This window comes from Camponotus vicinus, unplaced genomic scaffold, assembly GCF_025532165.1.
Source record: "Camponotus vicinus isolate PSW18456_S1 unplaced genomic scaffold, iyCamVici1.0 SCAF_13, whole genome shotgun sequence".
NCBI lineage: Eukaryota > Metazoa > Arthropoda > Insecta > Hymenoptera > Formicidae > Camponotus > Camponotus vicinus.
This window is the reverse complement of record NW_028141949.1, coordinates 10768375-10792384: the sequence shown is the minus strand read 5'-3', so window position 1 is coordinate 10792384 and position 24010 is coordinate 10768375. Positions and strand designations below refer to the sequence as shown.

The window sequence follows — 24010 nt, the reverse complement described above, 5'->3', positions numbered from 1 at the left end:
TATAATTTTTTAATCTTATTTTTAATTAGAAACATTGAAATAAGTACTTCTACTAATAACATTAAATAAATATTCATGAACATGGCATCGCTATGTTCTCTAAAAAAGTAATACGAAAAAAGAAGTACGAAACAAATGATATCTTGTGGAAAAAAAGTGTGAAACAAATGATATTGTGGAAAAAAATCGTTTATATATCGAAATTGCAAGTCCAGAGTAAATGTACAAAGTTTCATGATAAGCGACTATGGTTGCCCGTCGTAGCGAAAGGGTTAACACAGCCTATACAGCACTAAAAGATTGCAAACATGTTGCAAAGACATAACATTGAAACATTGTAATGTTGCATAGAAATTGCTAAATGTTTCTGCAATATTTCTGCACGTTTGCAGCAATGTTGAAATGGCTACCCTTAAAAATATTACACGATAAGATAGTGATGTTACGGTGCAACCCTGGTGAAAATTAAACGCTTCTCGAAGTGTCAAAGAAGTGTAAACGAACAGAATAAACGCTTCTTAGAAGCTTCATTGACTTCCCATTGACTCTTCGCGATTTTAAATCTTCATGCATATTTCTCGAACGCTCCATAAAGTGTGTACGGAGCATTCCGTTACGCTTCCCTTACGCTTTAATATTTCATGTTTTCCTTTACGTTTCCCAAACGCTCCATAAAATGTGAACGAAGCACTCCGATACGCTTCCCACACACTTCAATGATTGACATTTAGAAACTCTTCATTTACACTTCCTAAACGCTCCATAAAATGTGAACGAAGCACTCCAATACGCTTCCTATACACTTAAATGATTGATTGATTGTCTTAGAAACTCTTCATCCACATTTCTTCAATGCTTAAACACTGCACAAAACGTGTATGAAATACTTTCCATACACTTTAACAATTTAAAGAAATATTTTTAAGGACGTCAAAGTTTCGCGCGAGCACGCAAGGATCTGTTAGTTCGTTCGTTTACCGCTACGCGACGTGCGATGCGCTATCTTTATCGTATTTAAGTTTAGTTATGAGAATTATATAAAGTTTACAAAGTAACAAATAAGATTAAAGATATACTTCAATTTAATTTCTGATCTCGATGCAGAAGCTTCAGATATTAAATTGATTTTATGAGTCGGACAAGTAAATGTCTGGCGAATAAACGAAAATAATCCGTTTATTATCTATTTAAAATGTAAAGTGCAATATTAACGGTACAGTATAAATATAGTAGAGTATAAACATTGCATCCGTATTCGCCAATAAGTTTGATGACATTTCATTTACGTTTTTTAAAAATTATATTAGATATTTTCCTGGCGAAAATAAATATCGTAAGTCGAATGTAAGGAAAGAGTAACAGAAGTGTAAACGAAGCTTATAGGAGGCGTAAATTGAAACAACGAAACGTAAACGAAGTGTTAACGCTTCATTTACGTTTCGTTGTTTCAATTTACGCCTCCTAGAAGCTTCGTTTACACTTCTGTTACTCTTTCCTTATATTCGACTTACGCTCCGTTATTTATTTTCGCCAGAGTTCATTCATGTTTGTCGGAGAGTTCGATAACGTTTCGTTTACGTTCCTTAAGGAGTTTGATGACGCTCCGTTTACATTTGAAGGATATTTCGTTCACGCTTGTCGGAGAGTTTGATGACGCTTCGTTAACGTTTTTCTAACACTTAATAGCCGCTTTCTTTACGTTTCGATGTTTCAATTTACGCCTTTTAATAGCTTCGTTTACGCTTCCGTCACTTTTCCGTTACATTAGATTTACTCTCCAATTCATGCTTTGTTAACGCTCGGTTTATTTTCGCCAGGGAACGTATTTGTAATATTAAAACGCGTTTGCTACAAATGCAAAACGCTTTAAATTTAATAAATTAACTTCGAAAATATAAAAAGATTTAAGAAAAATAAGAAAAAATGCTTTCAAAAAACGTCTATTAATGCTTTTTGTTAAATCTTTCTTATTAAATATTTATCCCTTATATTAATTAAGTTAGTTTTCATTAAGTACTTTCCGAGTTATGAGGCTTGAAATCATTTCTTAATTTTACATAAACCGTAAAATATCTTGTAAAATATTCATTTTTCGATTATCTTACCTTAATACTTTTATTTACAAAATAATGAGAGGAATCAATTGGTGTAAAGAAAAAACAGTTGTTTTCAAGAAAAACTATGTAATTGTTAATTGCAAATTACATATTTTTTCTTCGAAACAACTATGTGTTTTCTTTACACCAATTGATTTCTCTCATTATTTTGTACATAAAAGTATTAAGGTAAGATAATCGAAAAATGAATATTTTACAAGATATTTTACGGTTTATGTAAAATTAAGAAATGATTTCAAGCCTCATAACTCGGAAAGTACTTAATGAAAACTAACTTAATTATAGTGTTTTGGAAAGCTCTCGAGATGAGCTGCAAGAACATGCAATAAAGAGTAGGCGGTTCCATTTAAAAAATTGAAGGTGACCTTCAAGTAACTATTTAAGGTCAAATTAATAACACCATCTTATGTTCCCCTTGAAACTTTTGTCCCATACAACTTTTGTCTGAAACATTTTTGCTGAAAATGCGTCGTTGGAGAATTATCGAGGTGCGTTTTTTAAAATGGGATACCCTGTATATTAGCAGATTTATCGGATGCACAACTCGGATATGCACGTTGGATATGTAACAAAAACTATTTTTAAAGTAGTATTAAAAGTGCAATAAAATCACAGTAATGCTTCTCAATTATCATAATGTATGTTATAAGATTTTTTTATTTTATATCTTAGTAATAAATAAAATAGAGTATTCCCAAACAATTGAATATATTTCATAAATTTAATTATTCAAAAATCTGACTTAAAATATTCTGTATATATATTTTTATGATTGAATATAATATCTTCATATATACATATATATATATGTATATATATATATATATATATATATATATATATATATAATGTATATATTGTTCACAATATTCAAAGTAATTACACGGATAGAATACATGGATAAAATTTTCTTCCACTTTTGCAATACATCAATTTCTTACGTCTGTCCTGCCTGTATTTGTTTCAAATGTTTCAAATTGTTCGCATTCAATTGGAACAAATCTTATACGAACCGGATGAGAAGGACGAAGTACTATAGCAGTTTTCATTTCGAGATCCTTTAAATAATCAACAGGTTCTAAATAAAAATTACACACCAAAGGAGCTATCATGGTCTTCATTTCCAACAAACCGAATCGTTGTCCTATAATTCGAAATTGTATCGAAAACTATTGATAGAAAAAAAAGGAGAAATGACAATCACAAATAATTTACCTATACAATTCCGTAGTCCTGCGCTAAATGGTAAATAAGAATAAGGATGACGCTTTTGGACCTTCTCGGGCAAAAATCTATCCGGATCAAATACTTCTGGATTTGGCCAAAAATTAGGATCTCTGTGAACTCCATAGATATTAAGATGTACAGTCGTTCCAGCAGGAACCATATACGATTCTAAAAAAGATATAAGATTATATCTTATAAGATTAGATATGATTTACAAAAATAATAATTCTATTGAAAAATAAAAAAAATGTATTTAATATGTAAATAATATGTACTTTAAAATATTAAAGTAATTAAATATTTATATCTTTATATTCATTAATATATAGTGTGATATGTTCAAAGATATATATGCAAAAAAAGTAATTAATTACGTAATTTTACATCCTCCGCAGCCTTTCGTGATATAAGAAACACACTAGGATATAAACGTAGTGTTTCTTTTAAACATCTATCTAAATATAATAAATTTTGCAATGAACTCATAGTAAGTTTTCCTCCATTCTCTTGCATCACGGTATTTATTTCAATTCTAACGCGTTCCTGCATAATAATAGTTAAAATATATTAATAATATTCTGATTTTTATACACTTAAATACAAACAAATTATTAATAAATTTTAATAAATTCTTTATATTTATTTTAAAAAGAGAGGTATTTTAATTTTTCAGTTTTTTTGAAATATATACATATACTGATACACACACACACACACACACACACCACTCACACACACACACACACACACACCACTCACACACACACACACACACACTCACTCACGCACGCACGCACGCACGCACGCACGCACGCACGCACACGCACACGCACACGCACACGCACACGCACACGCACACACACATATGTATATAGAAACATACATTACAACAAAAATTATATATCTGTAGTATTTTGAATAAAAATCACAATATAAATATATATATCAACAAAAAAGTACCTGGATATCTTTGTGTTGAGCTAATAATAATAAAGCAAATGTTATACCCATCGCTGTAGTATCATGACCCTATAATTACGTCATATTATATGTGTCTAGATATGTAATGTGTAAATAAAAAATTTAAAAAATCTTACAAATACATACTTCAAACATAAAAGTATCAACTTCCTCTTTGATATCTAAATCAGTGAGAAATCCTTCTTGAGATGCCGCTATTAAGAGATCCAACATAGCTAGTCGTTTTTTTTTAACTAAAAGTGAAAAAGCATAAACATATTAGCATTCTCATTTTTGCACGTGGTGGCTTAATTAACTAACATTGTTCTCGTTAAAAAATCAAATTTTATTACTAATAATGAACAAATTTTACAAACATATTGCATCATTGTCTGTAATTATATATATAATGATATACATATATGATGAATAGTATAATTTATACAGGGTGATCCATTTAAGTAAGGCCACCTAAAAAATATCTTTTCGAATTGTGATGATGCAAAAAATATTTTTTATATAATGTGAATGGTCAAAAAACCAATATTCGACAAGAGTTTTTTTTGTCAGGTCATTTTTTTCGGAGTTTTCAAGGTCATTGATGATTTTTTGCATACAACTATATATTTTTTTACCGCATTGTGTAGATGATTAAAAAATATATTCAGACATGTATAATAATATGACCTTGAAAAATGACCTCGATTTCCGAAAATTAAAATTTTATATAAGATTTTTGTCGAGATATCATAGGCTTTGAGAGACCTAAACCTATAAATGTGAAAAAAATATTTTATTGCACTAATATCTATCTAGAAGACTTAATCATGAAATGTATACAGGTATGGTATTCACTTTTTTTTAAGTTATTATTTTCGTAGATGTTCAAAGTGATATCCCTCTACGATGATATATTGTCTGAAACGAGCAATAACCAATTATAATAATCTTTTGATTATTTCAGAATTAATATTAGCACAAGCTCTAATTTTGTACATTCGAATTGTTTCCCTTAAACACTAATCACTTTTATCACAAATGAATATCATATTAATCTTTTCTTGCGTTGAGTTATGCATCATGAACAGTTCGTACACGCGTAGATATTCTGACAAATTAAAAATGAAAAAAATATTTAAATCGTCATGGATCACCAGTATTGTAATAGTAAATATGTTTATTTTACATTTATAGGCTCTCGATTGTCACGTCTTGGCCGAAGCCTGCGATCTTGATAGACATAAGTTTTGCGTAAAACTTTAATTTTTGGAAATCGAGGTCATTTTTCAAGGTCATGTTATTATACATGTCTGAACATATTTATTGATCACGATGTAATAAAAAAATATATATTTATAAAAAAACATCAATGACCTTGAAAACTTCAAAAAATATGACCTTGGAAAATATTCTTGCCGGATATCAGTCCTTCGATACCATTCACATTATATAAAAAATATTGTTTGCATCATCACAATTCGAAAAGATATTTAAGGTAGCCTTACTTAAATGGACCATCCTGTATAATATTATATTGTGCTATTTAAATTTAAATTAGAAATCTCTTTCTCTCTCTTTCTCTTGCGTACAGTAGAGAAGTTTGTAGTAACATTGCTTGTTACAACATTGCACATTGCAGTATTGTAGAAATATTGCAAAGACGTTATTTTATAATAGACATTATTTACAATAGACATTATTTATAATAGACATTGTTTTATTTTAGCACTGTTGCAACAACATTATAAAATAGCGAAAATATGTAATAATATGTGGTATGTATTTCTTCGCTATGCGGCAAAACCAAATTTAACTAACACTTAGTCAATTTTTCATTATGAAATGGATATAAAGCTTACAAAGGCTACTAACATAAGATCCAAAGTGTATTTCTTTTCTGTTATCAGTTTAATTTCTGATTTAAAATAATTAAGTTAATTTAAAATATTTTGGATTGGGATTCAGAATATTAAACAGATTATTTGAAATTAGGGGGAGAGGGAGGGAGAGAGAGAGAGAAAGATGGATAAATAGTCTATTTATATATTGCGTGTATTAAAGTATTCCTATTTCCGAGTGTATGTAAGATAGTCGTGTATAGATTATTGAAATAAACATTTAATATATAAAAATACTAAATATAAACATATAAACATTTTTTAAATGTTTTATAAATGGTTAATAAGCCCTTAAATAAACACATCTTACAATGTAATTTGAAGAACATAGAAACATCAATCAATTATATTTTATAAGTTTTTATAAGCTTCTGAGATATCTATTATAAACAAAAATATTTCATATGCAAATATTACTGATGGTTGTAATAACATTGCATTGTCTTCAACACATTACATTGCAATGTAACTATGATGTTTCGTTGCACATTACATTGTAATGTTACTATGATGTTTCGTTGCAATATTAAAAAAGCGAATATCTTAATGTTGCCGCAATTTTACAGTAATAATACAGCAAAGTTTGCAATATTGCAATGTTTCAAAAGTGAAAATATTCTGCAATGAAAATTTCTGCAATGTCTTGCAACTTTTCTGTGCTGCATGAGCTTTGATCATCTTACGTACTTCCGAACACTTCTGTATCATCTATCTCCGGCTTTTTTCCACTTTCAATGTTTTTTAAGTATCGACCATTGGTGCATTCATGATAAAATTTCCTTTCTGCAATAATCTACATAAATACATAATTAAATTTTTTTATGATTTTTATTAAATAACACATTAAATAATAATAAAATGTTGATATCTATATAATATAATCCCATAAACTGACTGCATGAAAATTATGAAATTTATTGTAATTTCATATAAAGGAGAGAGTACTTGATATAACTTACTTTTTCCGTAAATCTATGTAATATTTTAAGGACCTTTTTTTGTCTCCTTCCTTGTGGTGACAACGCGAATAACAGATTATTATGAAGCCAATATCTTGGTAATCTAAATCGTAATTAGATAAGATTATATAATTTCAATAATAATATAATTTTGTAAAAATATTTAAAACTATTATTTAAAACTAAATTCTAAAACTATTATTAAGGCCACGCAAAATTATAAAGAAAATTTTAAGTAAATATATGAAGAAAATATATAGTAAAATTAGAATTTTATATATATATATATATATATATATATATATATATGCGCAGGATATCTCATAAAGATTGTATCAATGCTCGTAACATTTTTTCGAAAAATTTTTTTATCGAACTGCAGAGTGTCAAAAATACGTAATTTTAAGGAACAAAACAATGTTCTTTTTTAAAACGTAGAACAAGAAAGATAAACAAATTTTAAAAATTAACGATAGCGCGTTAAAGTTGAAATTTCAAGCTTCAAAATACTTTTCTTATTTCTTCTCTTACGATGATTTCTCGCCGAATATCGACATCATATCTAAAAAGTACTGGTTTATCTTCAAAATCGTATTACTCAGTCAAAAAAAAATCGAAGGAAAATTTAAAAAAAAGCGTTTTGTAGGCAAAATGTTGTAGGTTATGGAATTTTAGTTGAATTTCTCAAGAAAAAAGTTGAATTTCAAAGAAAAATTTTGTTATCAAGTTGCGACGTGTTAAAAATACATAATTTTAAGGAACTAAACAGTGTGTTTCTTTTTTCAAAGCGCAGAATAAGGAAGATAAAAAAATTTTAAAAAACTACCAACTGCGCTTAAAGATGAAATTTTAAGCTTCAAAATGCTTTTTTAATTTTTTGTCTACGATGATTTTTCGATGAGTTTCAGCGATTTAAACATAGCAAAATTTTTAGGATACAAAAAGTGTTCCCTATTTCTTTTTTGAGTAGTGTATGTTAGTATCAAGTGTCGCATGGTAATGAAAAGTCAGCGTCGTTTGGCCGTGCGAATCCCGAACTCTCGTCTTTTCGTAGCCGTACTTTTTGTTAATACGCCTAGGGTATAATATATCCTCTAATCTAACTGCGTGAAACGCGTCATTAGCAAATCCATTTTGATTAATATTTCAATGGTAGAGGACTTTTTTGTTCAGTTTACTGCGCTCGCTGATACAATCGTTATAAAACAATATATATATATATATATATATATATATATATATATAGATATAATAAAGTACTTTTTCATTGAGTACTTTCCGAGTTATGAGGCTTGAAATAATTTCTCAATTTTACATAAACCATAAAATATCTAGTAAAATATTCATTTTTTGATTATCTTACCTTAATACTTTTATGTACAAAATAATGAGAGGAATCAATTGGTGTAAAGAAAAAACACAGTTGTTTTTAAGAAAAAATATGTAATTGTTAATTGCAAATTACATATTTTTTCTTCGAAACAATTATGTTTTCTTTACACCAATTGATTCCTCTCATTATTTTGTACATAAAAGTATTAAGGTAAGATAATCGAGAAATGAATATTTTACAAGATATTTTACGGTTTATGTAAAATTAAGAAATTATTTCAAGCCTCATAACTCGGAAAGTACTTATGAAAACTAACTTAATTATAGTGTTTTGGAAAGCCCTCGAGATAAGCTACAAGAATATGCAATAAAAAATAGGGACTTCCATTTAAGAAATTGACGGTGACCTTGACAACACTCTTCAAGGTCATACTGATATCGCCATGTAATGCATTACTTGAAACCTTACAACTTTTGTCTGAAATATTTTTGTCTGCCGCGCTCAGTTTTTACGATATTCGGCTGATACTTGTGGTCTGCGACACCCTGTATATATATATATATATATATATATATATATATATATATATATATATATATACAGGGTGTTCGGAAATTCAATCGCCAAATTTTCAGAGATTGTCGGGGGTACCATAAGAATCATTTTTTGCAAATGAACCTGGGGTCGGAAACGTGTCATTACATCGCTACGGCATATGGAGTGTTCGAAAGAGTCGGGACCTCGAAATATCACAAAAAATAGAAGTTTTACAAAAAATTGTTTCAAACAAAAGTTGTAGGGTGTAAAAAGGTCTATTTACTGGCGCCATGTGTTTGACCTTGGATGGCGTCGCCAAGGTCACGACAAGGCCACCTTGAATTTTTGAAATGGAACCCTCCACTTTTTATTGCATATTCTTGTAGCCCTTCTCGAGACCTTTTCAAAGCACTAATTTTACCAACTTTAAGTAAGCCGTTTCGAAGTTATCGAGCTTTTCATGGTAAGATGTCTCGCCCACGAAGGCAAGAGATCCAAACACAAATTCGATTCCCAGATTGGAAGATGATCTAACCAACCATGGCAAGGTCGGTGGCTGATCCAGCCGATGAAGACAAGATCGGTGCTTGTTCCAGCCGAATCGGATTTGTGTTTGGATCTCTTGCCTTCGTGGGCGAGACATCTTACCATGAAAAGTTCGATAACTTCGAAACGACTTACTTAAAGTTGGTAAAATTAGTGCTTTGAAAAGGTCTCGAGAAGGGCTACAAGAATATGCAATAAAAAGTGGAGGGTTCCATTTCAAAAATTCAAGGTGGCCTTGTCGTGACCTTGGCCATCCAAGGTCAAACACATGGCGCCAGTAAATAGACCTTTTACACCCTACAACTTTTGTTTGAAACAATTTTTTGTAAAACTTCTATTTATTTGTGATATTTCGAGGTCTCGATTCTTTCGAACACTCCATATGCCGTAGCGATGTAATGACCCGTTTCCGACCCCAGGTTCATTTGCAAAAAATGATTCTTATGGTGCCCCCGACAATCTCTGAAAATTTGGCGATTGAATTTCCGAACACCCTGTATATACAGGGTGGCCCACGTAAAGTGTTAAATTTATATCTCGGAAACGAAGCAATTTAGAGAAAAATGTTTCAAACAAAAGTTATATGGTTTCAAGGAGCACATAAGATGGTGCCATTAGTTTGACCTCGAAGAGTCATCTGAAGGTCACGTGAAGGTCACCTCCAACTTTTTAAATAGGATACCCTACATGCTTTTGCATACTCATGTAGCTCATCTCGAGTGCTTTCCAAAACACTATAATTAAGTTAGTTTTCATTAAGTACTTTCTGAGTTATGAGGCTTGAAATCATTTCTTAATTTTACGTAAACCGTAAAATATCTTGTAAAATATTCATTTTTCGATTATCTTACCTTAATACTTTTACGTACAAAATAATGAGAGGAATCAATTGGTGTAAAGAAAAAACATAGTTGTTTTCAAGAAAAAATATGTAATTGTTAATTGCAAATTACATATTTTTCCTTTGAAACAAGTATGTGTTTTCCTTACACCAATTGATTTCTCTCATTATTTTGTACATAAAAGTATTAAGATAAAACAATCAAAAAGTGAATATTTTACTAGATATTTTATAGTTTATGTAAAATTAAGAAATTATTTCGTTTCATAACTCGAAAAGTATTCAATGAAAAAATACTTTATTATAGTGTTGTAGTTTTGAAAAGCTCTCAAGATAAGCTACAAGAATATGTAATAAAAAATAGGGGGTTCCGCTTAAAAAATTAAAGGTGACCTTCATGTGACCTTCATGTGACCTTCATGTGACCTTCAAACAATTATCCAAGGTCAAACCAATGGCGTCATCTTATGTCCCCCTTTTAGTCAAACAATTTTTGTCTGAAACGTTTTTTTCTACAATCAAAAATAAAAAAGTTATTCGGTGTGATCGATTAAAATGGGACACTCTGTATATATACAGGGTTTACCAAAAGTGTGGAAACCCCTTAATATTTCGAAAAATACGCATTTAAAAAAAAAATGTTTCATACAAAAGTTATAGGGTTTTATGTGGCGCATTACACAGCAACATTATTATGACCTCGAATAGCGTTGTCAAGGTTATGTGAAGGTTCAATTTTTTAAATGGAACCCTATATTTTTTATTACATTATCTTGCAGCTTATCTTGAGAGCTTTTCAAAACACTATAATAAAGTATTTCTTCATTGAGGACTTTTCGAGTTATGAGGCTTGAAATAATTTCTTAATTTTACACAAACCATAAAATATCTAGTAAAATATTCATTTTTCGATTATCTTACCTTAATACTTTTATGTACAAAATAATAAAAGGAATCAATTGGTGTAAAGAAAACACATAATTGTTTCGAAGAAAAAATATGTAATTTGCAATTACATTTTTTTTTTCGAAACAATTATGTGTTTTCTTTACACCAATTGATTCGTTTCCGTTCTTTACACCAATTGTTTCGTTTCCACACTTTTGGTAAACCTGTATATATATATATATATATAGTGTCCCTGTATATATATATATATATATAGTGTCCCATTTTAATCGATCACCTCGAATAACTTTTTTATTTTTAATTGTAGAAAAGAACGTTTCAGACAAAAGTTGTTTGACTAAAAGTTGTAAAAGAATATAATGTTCAAAAAATTTTCTGCATATTTTCTTAACATATGTACACACACACACACACACACACACACGCGCGCGCGCGCGCGCACGCACGCACGCACGCACGCACACACGCACGCACGCACGCACACACACACACACACACGTGTGTGTGTGTGTGTGTGTGTGTATGTATGTATATATATATATATGTGTGTGTATATACATATGTTAAGAAGATATGCAGAAAATTTTTTTAACATTATATTCTTTTACAACTATACATTCTTTGGTCAAAAGTAATTAGACTTCATTGTGCAATTCAACTGCAAACTTTTTTATTTCGAAATCAAATATGTATATATATAGATAAGTGCAATACGTTTTGATGGCTAATTTAAACATCGATGTCTTACTTGTTTATATGATTCATCTTCATTATCAATAAATATCTTTCTCTTGAAAGATATAGATATTACAACCATAATTTAAAGAATTGTACATCTACGTATAACAATTATTTATTATATCCATACAATATCTGTATGTCTGTAAATTACCTATAAATAAACAGTTCGATTATTTGGTGAACCGCCTCTCGATATTGTTGTTGGGACTTTCCGAAATCGTGCAGAGAGATACCCATGGCAGTTTCTATAAATGCATTTGTTATGTAAGGCCGAAAACATAACCATAAAATATTAAAGTTAAATATTTTATTGATAATTTTAACATTAGGTATGAAAAACGAATATCAATCGTAGTTAATTTATTGTATCAGAATGTTTTATACAAGAACAAATTTTGTTCTTCTCTTAAACTATGATTATTTAGAATAAAAGACCTCGAACATAACTATAAACAAAGTACAATAGGAATCTTAAAAACCTTACCGCATATCGCATTCAGCGTATGTTCACTAATAAATGGTACTAAATCCTTTATAATTGTGCCTTTTACATTCTTCAAAGACTTTGTCATGCGATCACTCTCTTTCACCAAGATATCAATAAATTGATTCAATATATTGAAATGAAATGCAGGTGTTAGTATCTTTCGTCGCGTTTGCCATTTGGTGCCTAAAATAAAATAAAATAATATAAATTTTGCATGATAAAATATAATACTATATACGATTATGTAAGATTATTTTTCTTATAATTGATTAATTCCACAGGCCTGCGAAATTTTAGGTTTGGTTAGTTACAAAGAGCAGAGCAGAATCTGATAGATTTTTTGCTGAAAACGAATCTGGCCGCAGAATTTTTCCAGCACGTCAGGTTTTTGAGTAATTTGTGATTAAATAGTCCAAAAATGTCTATTTTGGCAAATTTCATGAATTTATTATGAGGGAACTCTAATTTTTTGGAACCTAATTTTTTGAAATATTTTTGCCAATGGCATCGTATAGTACTAGTCTTTCAAAAAATTAGGTTTTCCATTATAAATTCATGAAATTTGTTGAAACTGCCATTTTAAATTACTCGAAAACCTAATGTGCTGAGGAAATTCTGCGGCCAGATTCGTTCTTAATATCAAAAAATCTATCAGATTCACCTACTCTGCCTTTTGTAACTGACCTTCGCAGGCCTGTGTTCTTAAATAATTTTAATTATTTATATATTTGAAATTTTTATTTCTGCTTTATTATTACTTTTTTATAATTTTTTATATCTTCTTCTTATGATATTTATATAGTAATTGCAAGCTTCAAGTAAATTTTATATTATTATGTAATTAAAATTTTATTCAATTAGCAGGTACAAATAAATTAAAATTTATTAAAGAAAAAAATCTGTGATATGACGATATTTGATTTAATTCAATTTTTTTATTAAAAATGTATTATTTCTATGTAATTGAGACTATATATATATACAGGGTGGCTGATAACTTTTCGCAGTCCCGAAGTGTGAAGGTAGATTGGCTCAAATTAAGAAGGGAGGTCCTCTATTGTTTTGCGATATTTGCAATAATTAACGAAAAATTAATTAAAGAAGATAGGCCAGTGTGCGTGGCTAGAAGCGCGCGGCGGTGAAGGCGGTTTCACTGTAACATAATAGCGGCGCGTGGCGAAGTGGTGATTGGGAAGGAGCCTTCGCCGCGCGCCTACACACTTATCGCTCCTCCTCTCCCCAATCACCACTTCGCCGTGTGCTGCCATTATGTTACAATTAAATCGCCTTCACCGCCGCGCGCCTCTAGCCACGCGCATTGGCTGATCTTCTTTAATTAATTCTTCGTTAATTATTGCAAATATCGCAAAACAGTAGAGGACCTTCCTTCTTAATTTGAGCCAATCTACCTTTACACTTCGGGACCGCGAAAAGTTATCAGCTACCCTGTATATACACTACTCAAAACAATTAGGGGAGCACTTTAAAACCTGCAAATTTTGTCGATATTTAAGAGGCTGTATCTCAGATTCTAGGGATCGCAGGACAATTTCTCTTAATGCGTTTTAAAGGGTGAAGCTTCTACTTTAAAATGGCTTTAGTGAAATTTTCCGTCCCATTAAACTGTCTTTTTTGCGAAGATCAAAAGCAGGTAGTGTTAGAGTCCTAAAAATTTCATGACTTTGAAGCCTTCTACGGGCAAAGCAAGGACGAGGCGAAAAATGTCACTATATCAGTTTTAAAGTTGGGAACTTTCCCTTTAAAATGCCGTAAAGAAAATTGCTCTAGCATGCCTAGGAGCTGAGTTATCGGATTCCAAAGTAAACCTTGCATTTTGCAAGATTTTAGTTAAGTACCATTGGCATTCGCGTTATCCGATGTGCATCACGAGGAGGTTGCTCGGTCGAAGTTTGCACATCATGTGTATGTGTGTGTGTGTGTGTGTCAGCAGAGATAAAGACCCCACGGTTCGTCATTCCCGTGGTATTTAATGACTCCAAACTCTCTCTGCTGTGTGTGTGTGTGTGTGTGTGTGCGTGCGTGTGTATGTGCGCGCTATTAATTTAAAATGAGGTGTTGCCGCCCTTTCGATTAATCACCTCATTTAGTCTATCTCTCATATTAATGCATCTGCTGATTTCAGCTTGAGGGATTTCCTGCCAGATCTCCTGGAGGAATCTTTCCAGTTCAACTAATGTTGTTGGATGTCTTGGACGATCTCTCAACTGACGACCTATTAAATCCCAAAAGTGTTCTATGGGATTCTAGTCCGGGCTCATCGCTGGGTGATCGAGGAGAGTGATGTCGTGGTCCCGCAAAAATTCTCTTGTCAGCGCAGCGGTATGAGGACGAGCGTTATCACCTGATAACTCAGCTCCTAGGCATGCTAGAGCAATTTTCTTTACGGCATTTTAAAGGGAAAGTTCCCAACTTTAAAACTGATATAATGACATTTTTCGCCTCGTCCTTGCTTTGCCCGTAGAAGGCTTCAAAGTCATGAAATTTTTAGGACTCTAACACTACTTGCTTTTGATCTTCGCAAAAAAGACAGTTTAATGGGACGGAAAATTTCACTTAAGCCATTTTAAAGTAGAAGCTTCACCCTTTAAAACGCGTTAAGAGAAGTTGTCCTGCGATCCCTAGAATCTGAGATACAGCCTCTTAAATATCGACAAAATTTGCAGGTTTTAAAGTGCTCCCCTAATTGTTTTGAGTATATATATATATATATATATATGTAACGATAAAATTATTCCTCAATATATTGCGTTTGCATTTAAGCGTAAATCTCCTCTTTTCTAAACTAATTAGCTTACAAGTTATATAAATTTATGGTAAAATTGCTGTTTAGGGGACCCAGCCCGAATGACCTTGACCTTGACATATGTTGTCAAGGTCACTGTCCTGAGTAATGTTTTAGCCGTCGCTCGTTGTTTATTAAAAAGTTATTAACAAAAGAAGTTTTATAAATGGAACTTAATTTTCGGACACCATGTACAATAACAGACCTCTTGTCGCGTTGAAAGTTATAAACGTGAATAAACGTAAAGAAAAACGAAAAAAAGGCAAATTAAAGGTAAATAAAAAAAAGGTAAACAATTTAAATTTATATAGAATTTAATACAATTTAATACAATTTAAAAAAATCACAAATGTATGTGTACACACACACACACACACGCGCGCGCGCGGGGGGTGCAAGGAGGGTCTTCGGCCCCCCTCCCGCAACCACCCCACCGGTAGGCAAGGTGGACCTCGCTTTACAACTTACAGCATATATCCATTGTGATTGAATTCTTCGCAATGCGTCCCCTACCGGCGGGGCGGTTGCGGGAGGGGGGCCGAAGGCCCCCCTTGCACCTCCCGCGTGTGTGTGTGTGTGTGTGTGTATGTGTGTGTGTGTTGATTTCCACTCAAGAAGTACAGATTTAACGTACATGGTGTTCGAAAATTAAGTTCCATTTATAAAACTTCTTTTGTTAATAACTTTTTAATAAACAACGAGCGACGGCTAAAACCTCCTGCACGTTATTCAGGACAGTGACCGTGACAACATATGTCAAGATCAAGGTCATTCGAGCTGGGTCCCCTAAACAGCAGTTTTACTATTATAATATTAAAGTATATCCGAAAAGTTATTAACATTACCTGTGCTGGTGAGAAGACCTGTGCTGAGCCAAGGATGTAATAAGTCATATGTTTTACTTTTTTCGATGTGTTTAGTGCTGCTTAGTATGATCTGAAATTACAGAAGATTGAGAATAATAACAGATGTTAAGCATGAAATATTAGTTTATTGTATAACATTCATTCCGAGATATTCAAATAATTTAGTTAAAATCTCTCATATTTTAAATTATTATCTTTAATGATTTTCTCTTTTTATTTTTTGAAAAAACATTTTTTTACAGACAAAAATTTTTTTCAAATGCAAGATTTTCAAATTTAGCTATATCATAATTCATTTTCTAAAATTGAATTTCTTTTATATTTCATTACTTCCAAGTCATCTGGATGACGAATAGATACAATAGGCCTAAAGAAAGCCCAAAGTTTTGTAATGGGATAATATTTGTCAAATGTGGTATGCATCCATTTCCATTGTTCTTCTGAAAATATAAAAAAATATTATAAATATTGACACAAAATTTTGGATTAATTTTATTATTATTGTAAATAATCACTATATCAGCAGTGAAATACATTGAAAACAATTTAATAATAATTAAGATTATAAATATTATTGTGAAAAGAATTAAACTGATAAGTTTGAATTATTTTAAAAATAAGAGCTTGTGAAATTTTAGGTTTGGTTAGTTACAAAAAGCAGAGCAGAATCTGATAGATTTTTTGCTGAAAACGAATCTGGCCGCAGCCAAGTTTTTTTAATTAATTTTTTATTACTTTTTTGTTTTATATTAATTTTCAGTTTTCAACTTTTAAATTAATTTTTAATTTTTTAATATTATTATTTTTGAAAATTAAAACAACCATTTTGTATAACAGAGTTTTCAATTAAAATATTTCTATTTAACTTGTACAAATTTTCTTTCTTGTACTTCTATTTATTTTGTACAAATTTTTATTCTTAGTTAACGCAATTTTTTTATATCACTATTTTTGTAGACAATACAACAGTTGTAACTATACAAAAAGGGTGTAACAAAAAAGTCGAAACACCGGATTATTTCGAAAAATATGGGTTGTACAGAAAAATATTTTAAATAAAAGTTGTAGGGATTGAAATGGTCTATTTACTGATTAGCTTGACCTTGGACAGTTGTGTGAAGGTCACACGAAACCTTACCTTTAATTTCTCAAATGCAACCTCTTACTTTTCATTACACATTCTTATAGCTTATCTTGAGAGCTTTCCAAAACACTATAGTACAGTATTTTTTCATTGAGTACTTTTCGAGTTATAAGAAATAATTTCTTGATTTTACATAAACCATGAAATATTTAGTCAAATATTTGGTAATTATTTATTTTAGGGGAATAACCTCTAATGACCTTGATCTTGACATATGTTATAGAGGTCACCCTTCTGAGTAACCTTCATAAGATTTTAGCCGTCACTCGTTGTTTATTAAAAAATTATTAACGAAAAAATTTCCACAAATTATATGCAACATGCGATATATAAATTCCTAAGCAATGTTGATTTGACTTCTAAAAAGGTCAAGGTTATTTTAACTTTCTATGCAAAGCGAAGTCCACCTCACATCACCCCTGAGACAGCGCGAAACGAGGTCTATTATTGTATGGTTCCACATGGGTTTGCAACTTTCCATGCAAAGCGAGATCCACCCCACCGCTAAGTCAGTGCGAAACGAAGTATATTATTGTATGGTTCCACATGGGTTTGCAACTTTCCATGCGAAACGAGGTTTACCTCACACCACCCCTGAGTCAGCGCGAAACGAAGTATATTATTGTGTGGTTCCACATGGGTTTGCAACTTTCCATGTGAAGCGAAGAACCATAGACCTCGTTTCGCACTGACTCAGAGATGGTGTGGATCTCGCGTGTATTTTGCAAGGTGAAGCAAAGTTTACTCCAGAAAAGATAGGGATGTATGTGGGAGGAGGTCAGACGTGTCTATATGCCCATTTGATCAACGAGCGACAGAATCCATCCGTGACAATATGTGTACACACACACATACACACACGCGCACGCGCGCGCGCGGGGGGTGCAAGGGGGGCCTTCGGCCCCCCTCCCGCAACCACCCCGCCGATAGGGGACGCATTGCGAAGAGTTCAATCACAATGGATATATGCTGTAAGTTGTAAAGCGAGATCCACCTTGCCTACCGGCGGGGTGGTTGCGCGAGGGGGGCCGATGGCCCCCCTTGCACCCCCCCCGCGCGCGCGCGCGTGTGTGTGTGTGTACACATACATTTGTGATTTTTTTTAATTGTATTAAATTGTATTAAATTCTATATAAATTTAAATTGTTTACCTTTTTTTTATTTACCTTTAATTTGCTTTTTTTTGCGTTTTTCTTTACGTTTATTCACGTTTATAACTTTCAACGCGACAAGAGGTCTGTTATTGTACATGGTGTCCAAAAATTATGTGAAATTCGTAAAACTTCTTTTGTTTATAACTTTTTAATAAACAACGAGCGACGGCTAAAATCTTTTGCATGTTACTTAGGATAGTGATCTTGATAACATATGTCAAGGTGAAGCTCATCGGAGGTGAGTCCCCTAATATCAACCTTTACCATCTTGGTACCATGCATGTTTTTACTATGTTTTTACTACAGAATTAAATTGTTAATAACTTCTTAATAAACAATGACCGCCAACTAAAACTTTTTGGAGGTTACTCAGGATCATGACCTTGACCACATATGTCAAGGTCAAAGTCATCGGTGAGGTTGCCGTTCTTCTAGATAATTACCTGCACTTTATTATTTGTTACTACTCAAAATGCGGTTAATGATACACGTCATTAATATCGCAAAGCATCGCTAGCGTAATCTTCTGTCGAGAGTAGGAACTGTATGTTTTCTCTTTCTATGTGTTGTGTACATATGTGTTGATGACGGTGATAAAGACGTTTCTTAAATGAAAATTTCAATATTGCGTCATATGATATCTGCATTTATAGATCATATAGCACAAAAATAAAGATACTTTCTTTATATAATTTGAACTCGCTCTATCGATTAATCCTAGTAAGAATTCGATCTGTTCAGCCGTTATTGAAATCCGGTAATCTGAGTTATTTTCAATTGTCCGACTCGCGTATAGATCACGGTCTTGTATACAGGTCTGGGCACTCCTATACTAGCTCTACTATAACCTGTGTGAGCGAAGTGACGCCAATATGGCGACTATAATAGTCCGACGCGCAAGCGCAGTTGACATGTTTTGTCAGACAACATAGTGCCGTATATTTGTGGCAAAATTGGATGAGATCATTGAAGAAAATGAGTGGGAATTTGATGATGTCGTCGAACATGATTATTCTCATGCAGCGGTCGTCGACTGTATAATTTACTACGTGACAGGTTATTTGTGAAAAATCATGTTTACTGATAATTTAATTATTAAATTATCAATAAAGATGATAATTAATGATGACCTGTGAAATTTATTTTGATATAAAAGTAATAATTATAATAATAATTATTATTATTATTATTATATAAAAATAATTATTATTTAAAAATTTTTGAACCTCACATAACAAATTCCTGTGTCAGTACTTTAAATCACATTATTTTATTTGCAGGTTTTTTATTAATTTTTTTTTAGGTTTTATAAAACTAGGACAATGATTTTCCATGCTTTTTGTTCCGATTAAAAATATAATATTAGTTTCTTTTTTCAGGATACGTCTGCAAACAAATAGAAAAGCATTTTGCTTGTGATATATGTAAAATAGCTATACGGATACCTAAAGCCTTCTCCCAGTTACCCTCTGCTGAAATTGTCAATTTAAAATCAAGAGGTTTTTTAATCCACCCTAATACAAATTTTTTTTTAATGCTTCGAGAAGTCGAAGCTTATTTCTCAAAGCATGTATCTTCCCCAAATGTTTATGAGGAGAGTTAATGAAATGTTAAATAACTATAAATTTTTATTTCCTTGCACAGAGCATGGTTCTGAGCTCCTATCCTATGCAATTACATACTATTTACGCTTAAGGATGAGGCAATATTCTCAACAGATAAATAAAAATGCAAAAAAAATAAGTGCCACAAAAAAGAGGCAAGCAAAATACTATTATAAAAGTTAATAATTAACATTTATTTTTTGTTATAACATGTTACGTTTTATGAAAATATAATGTTTAATTTTATTATAATAATTTTATTAAAATATATTAATGTCAATAAAAAATATAAATTGTAAAACAATTGTTATCTTTTGGGTGCCGAAAACGTGTCTACGCTCCTGATAATCGGCCCACTGTAGACGCCATATTGGCGTCACTTCTGCTCACATATTTTCGCCGATGTGCCCAGACCTGTATACAAGACCGTGGTATAGATACACGGAATGTTTCGCATGAACTTGGCGTGAGACATTACCGTATCTCTTGATATGATGCCATTGGCAAAAATATTTCAAAAAATTAGGTTCTTCTATAATAAATTCATGAAATTTGCCGAAATTGCCGTTTTTGAACTATTTAATTATAAATTACTCGAAAACTTGATGTGCTGGGGAAATTCTGCGGCCAGATTCTTTTTCAGCATCAAAAAACCTATCAGATTTTTACTCTGCTTTTTGTAACTGACCTTCGCAGGCCTGTGTATTTAATACTCAATAATATTGATAAGTATATGTATGTGTTTCAGAATACATTTAACTTTCGCTTCTTTATAAATGATGGATACGCTGATTAATGTGAATACTTGAAATTTTTACTTAACTGAAATATTAGAAATTTTTACTTGCCTGCTGAAACAAGGAATTCCATTGAATTACCAGAAATCGGATAGCCTAGTGGTCCAGGGATAAGATTAATAAGTTGCCCATTTCTTCCATGATGCACATAATAATTATATACTAATAAACTAAGAATGGATAATAAAAATATAATAATAATCATCTTTGATTCGATGTGTCGTCTAATAAAGTTCAATCTTCTTGAATTCCTCTGATCTTTGAATCACATATCATGACATAGATAATATATTCGCTTTATCAGAATAATAATTACTTTGATATCTTAAATATATACATCAAGATAAGATTAAGATAATCATAAATAAAATGAAATGTACTAATTATATATTTTTTATAGTTAATATATTATTTACATTTAATATAATTAATACATTTACATTTAATATAATTAATACATTTACATTTAATATAGTTAATACACTTACATTCAAAAAAATTACTAGAAAAGTGACAATATAATCAAAATTCACACTTCAATTCAAAAGATTCAATCTCTCTCTCGATATAAGTCATTGCGATTTCATCATCATTTCGCAGCGGTAAATTATTTTTACGATAAGGTCTATTTACACATATCTGTGACGTGTCAGTGCCGTATCCATTCAGTTTCGTGATTTTCCGTCAGTATCAGTGATGATAAATATCGTCCCTTTGTTTTTAGATGAACGTGTTCACACATGTCCGACGCAGTATTGTATTCGGATCGTTCAGTTTCAGTTCAGTATCCGCATAGTGATATTATGTTTGTTGTAAACGATATTTTTGCTTTTCCACGGATACATTACGACTGTCAATAAATTTATTTATAGAGTATTTGGTGCCAAGCAGATCACTTGGATCAAATCGTGGATTTAGATGAAAATAAAATATTGTATTGTGTAATTTTACGATAAAATTTTACAGCAAAATTATGCTTAATATAATATTTTATTTGCATCCAAATCTACATCTTGACTTAAAAAAAGTGATTTGCTTCACATGGAAAAATCTTTATAAGCTTATACCTATATTCATATAGACATTTTTAGGCTTGTAAAAATGAATGACGAACAACTCATTGAATTAGTGCGTCAATATCCGGTGCTATACGATTTATCACATCCTAAATATGGACACTTCTTTCAAACTCGGTATTTGAAGAAAGATTAGAACAGATATGAAAGAAGATGGTAAATATCCTATATTACATTAATATTTTTTATTTCAGACATATTACTTATCAGAATAAATACAACATATTACAGTATTATAAATATTTCGAAACATATTTTACTCTTAAACTGTATATTGCCTAATCATTGCCAATTCATCGTCTGTAAACTGACATCTTGAAAATTACTAAGTAAGTTTAAACTGATCAAACTATACGGATATATGTGAATAATCATCACTGATATTACGGATGTTACTGACACGATATTGATACGGCACTAACACGTCATGAATATGTGTAAATAGACTTAAAAGTCTGCAAATGGTATTTCTTTTCTATCTTAATTAAATAAATACAATTATTATTTTCAGTCAGTTTACTTCGAAAGAGATGAGATACTCAGAACAAACATAAAGGTGATTTCCTTCAAAATTTTGAACACGTTATAATCTAAAAAATCTAAATCAAAATAAAAAATACTATAGAGTATTTTTTATTTTATTACATCTAGATTAAAAAATATATATAATTAAATTTAAAATTTTTATTTAATAAGGAAATCCTACATAATATTAGACAGATGATATAACAACTTTTTTAACTTCTTAATAAACTTTTAATCACTTTTTTCATCGAGTTTGTTGGAAATACATAAGATAGTGACCGTCAAAGAATAAAAAATTTTTAATTGATTAATTTTTACTCACATAAATTTTTTCAAAATTTTCTTCTAACTTTAAACTCTCGTCTATTTTTTTCAATAGATGAGAAATTGTATGTATGATTGTCCACAATAAATTCTTTTTATATGATTAATTGGATATGATATAATATTGTTCTATATATTTCTATATTTAACTTTCAGAGATATCTGGACACAAAAATGCGGATAAAAATGATGATAATAGTACACAACGCGTCTTAACAGTGAGATTCGCACATAACTACTAACTGCTCGATGAATAATAACAGTGGAACAACATGTTATTTCTCCTATCTCGGCATAGTAGGGGAGTTAGACTAGCGGGAATACTATCAATTGGAATTATTTCATAAATTCTACATGTTGCATCAGACTTTTTTGTCCATTGATTATCAATATTAGAATATCAGTTGGTTGAAGCGTGCTATACAGATCCTCTGTTTTGCTGATAAAAGAATTACATATATGTGTGTGTGTGTGTGTGTGTGTGTGTGTGTGTGTGTGTATATATATACAGGGTGATTCATATAAAGTGACCGATGTGAATATTAGCTAAAGTTGAAGAGCTATGAAAATATTTTTATATCAAAAGATGTTTGACACAGAGGGGGACATCGTATGGTACAACAGATATTTTTATAGATAAAGGCATTAAGGAGATTTCAAGATCAACTTAATTCTTTTAGATGGAACTCCCTATTTTTTATTACATATTCTTGTAGCTCATCTCGAGAGCTTTCTAAAACACTATAATTAAGTTAGTTTTCATTAAGTACTTTCCGAGTTATGAGGCTTGAAATAATTTCTTAATTTTACATAAACCGTAAAATATCTTGTAAAATATTCATTTTTTGATTATCTTACCTTAATACTTTTACGTACAAAATAATGAGAGGAATCAATTGGTGTAAAGAAAACATATAGTTGTTTCGAAGAAAAAATATGTAATTTGCAATTAACAATTACATATTTTTTCTTAAAAACAACTGTGTTTTTTCTTTACACCAATTGATTCCTCTCATTATTTTGTACATAAAAGTATTAAGGTAAGATAATCGAAAAATGAATATTTTACAAGATATTTTACGGTTTATGTAAAATTAAGAAATTATTTCAAGCCTCATAACTCGGAAAGTACTTAATGAAAACTAACTTAATTATAGTGTTT

General features: G+C 31.0%; 1 protein-coding gene and 1 long non-coding RNA gene across 6 annotated transcripts; one reads left to right on the top strand and one right to left on the bottom strand.

Annotated features, from left to right (window-relative positions):
• Positions 1–2853: 2853 nt before the first annotated feature.
• On the bottom strand, positions 2854–23102 carry LOC145964311 (cytochrome P450 4C1-like). 5 transcript variants are annotated; one of them, XM_083086929.1, is made up of 13 exons: positions 22847–23102; positions 20975–21181; positions 16555–16664; positions 16204–16294; positions 12553–12738; positions 12220–12313; positions 7162–7264; positions 6890–6995; positions 4452–4558; positions 4305–4373; positions 3719–3887; positions 3333–3512; positions 2854–3261 (listed from the first exon to the last, which is right to left on the bottom strand). In XM_083086929.1, the coding sequence occupies exons 2-13, from the start codon at positions 21126–21128 to the stop codon at positions 3047–3049; spliced, it is 1584 nt and encodes a 527-aa protein (XP_082943055.1). In that variant the 5' UTR covers positions 21129–21181; positions 22847–23102; the 3' UTR covers positions 2854–3046. The 5 variants fall into 5 exon arrangements, with proteins under 5 accessions (XP_082943055.1, XP_082943058.1, XP_082943056.1 ...); XM_083086932.1 differs by having other exon boundaries at positions 20975–21176; XM_083086930.1 differs by lacking the exon at positions 22847–23102 and adding an exon at positions 21412–22561.
• Positions 21725–23483, top strand: LOC145964321 (uncharacterized). Its single transcript, XR_014436410.1, has 3 exons — positions 21725–22155; positions 22511–22555; positions 23005–23483. It is a non-coding gene; the product is annotated as an uncharacterized LOC145964321 (long non-coding RNA).
• The last annotated feature ends 527 nt before the right edge of the window (positions 23484–24010 follow it).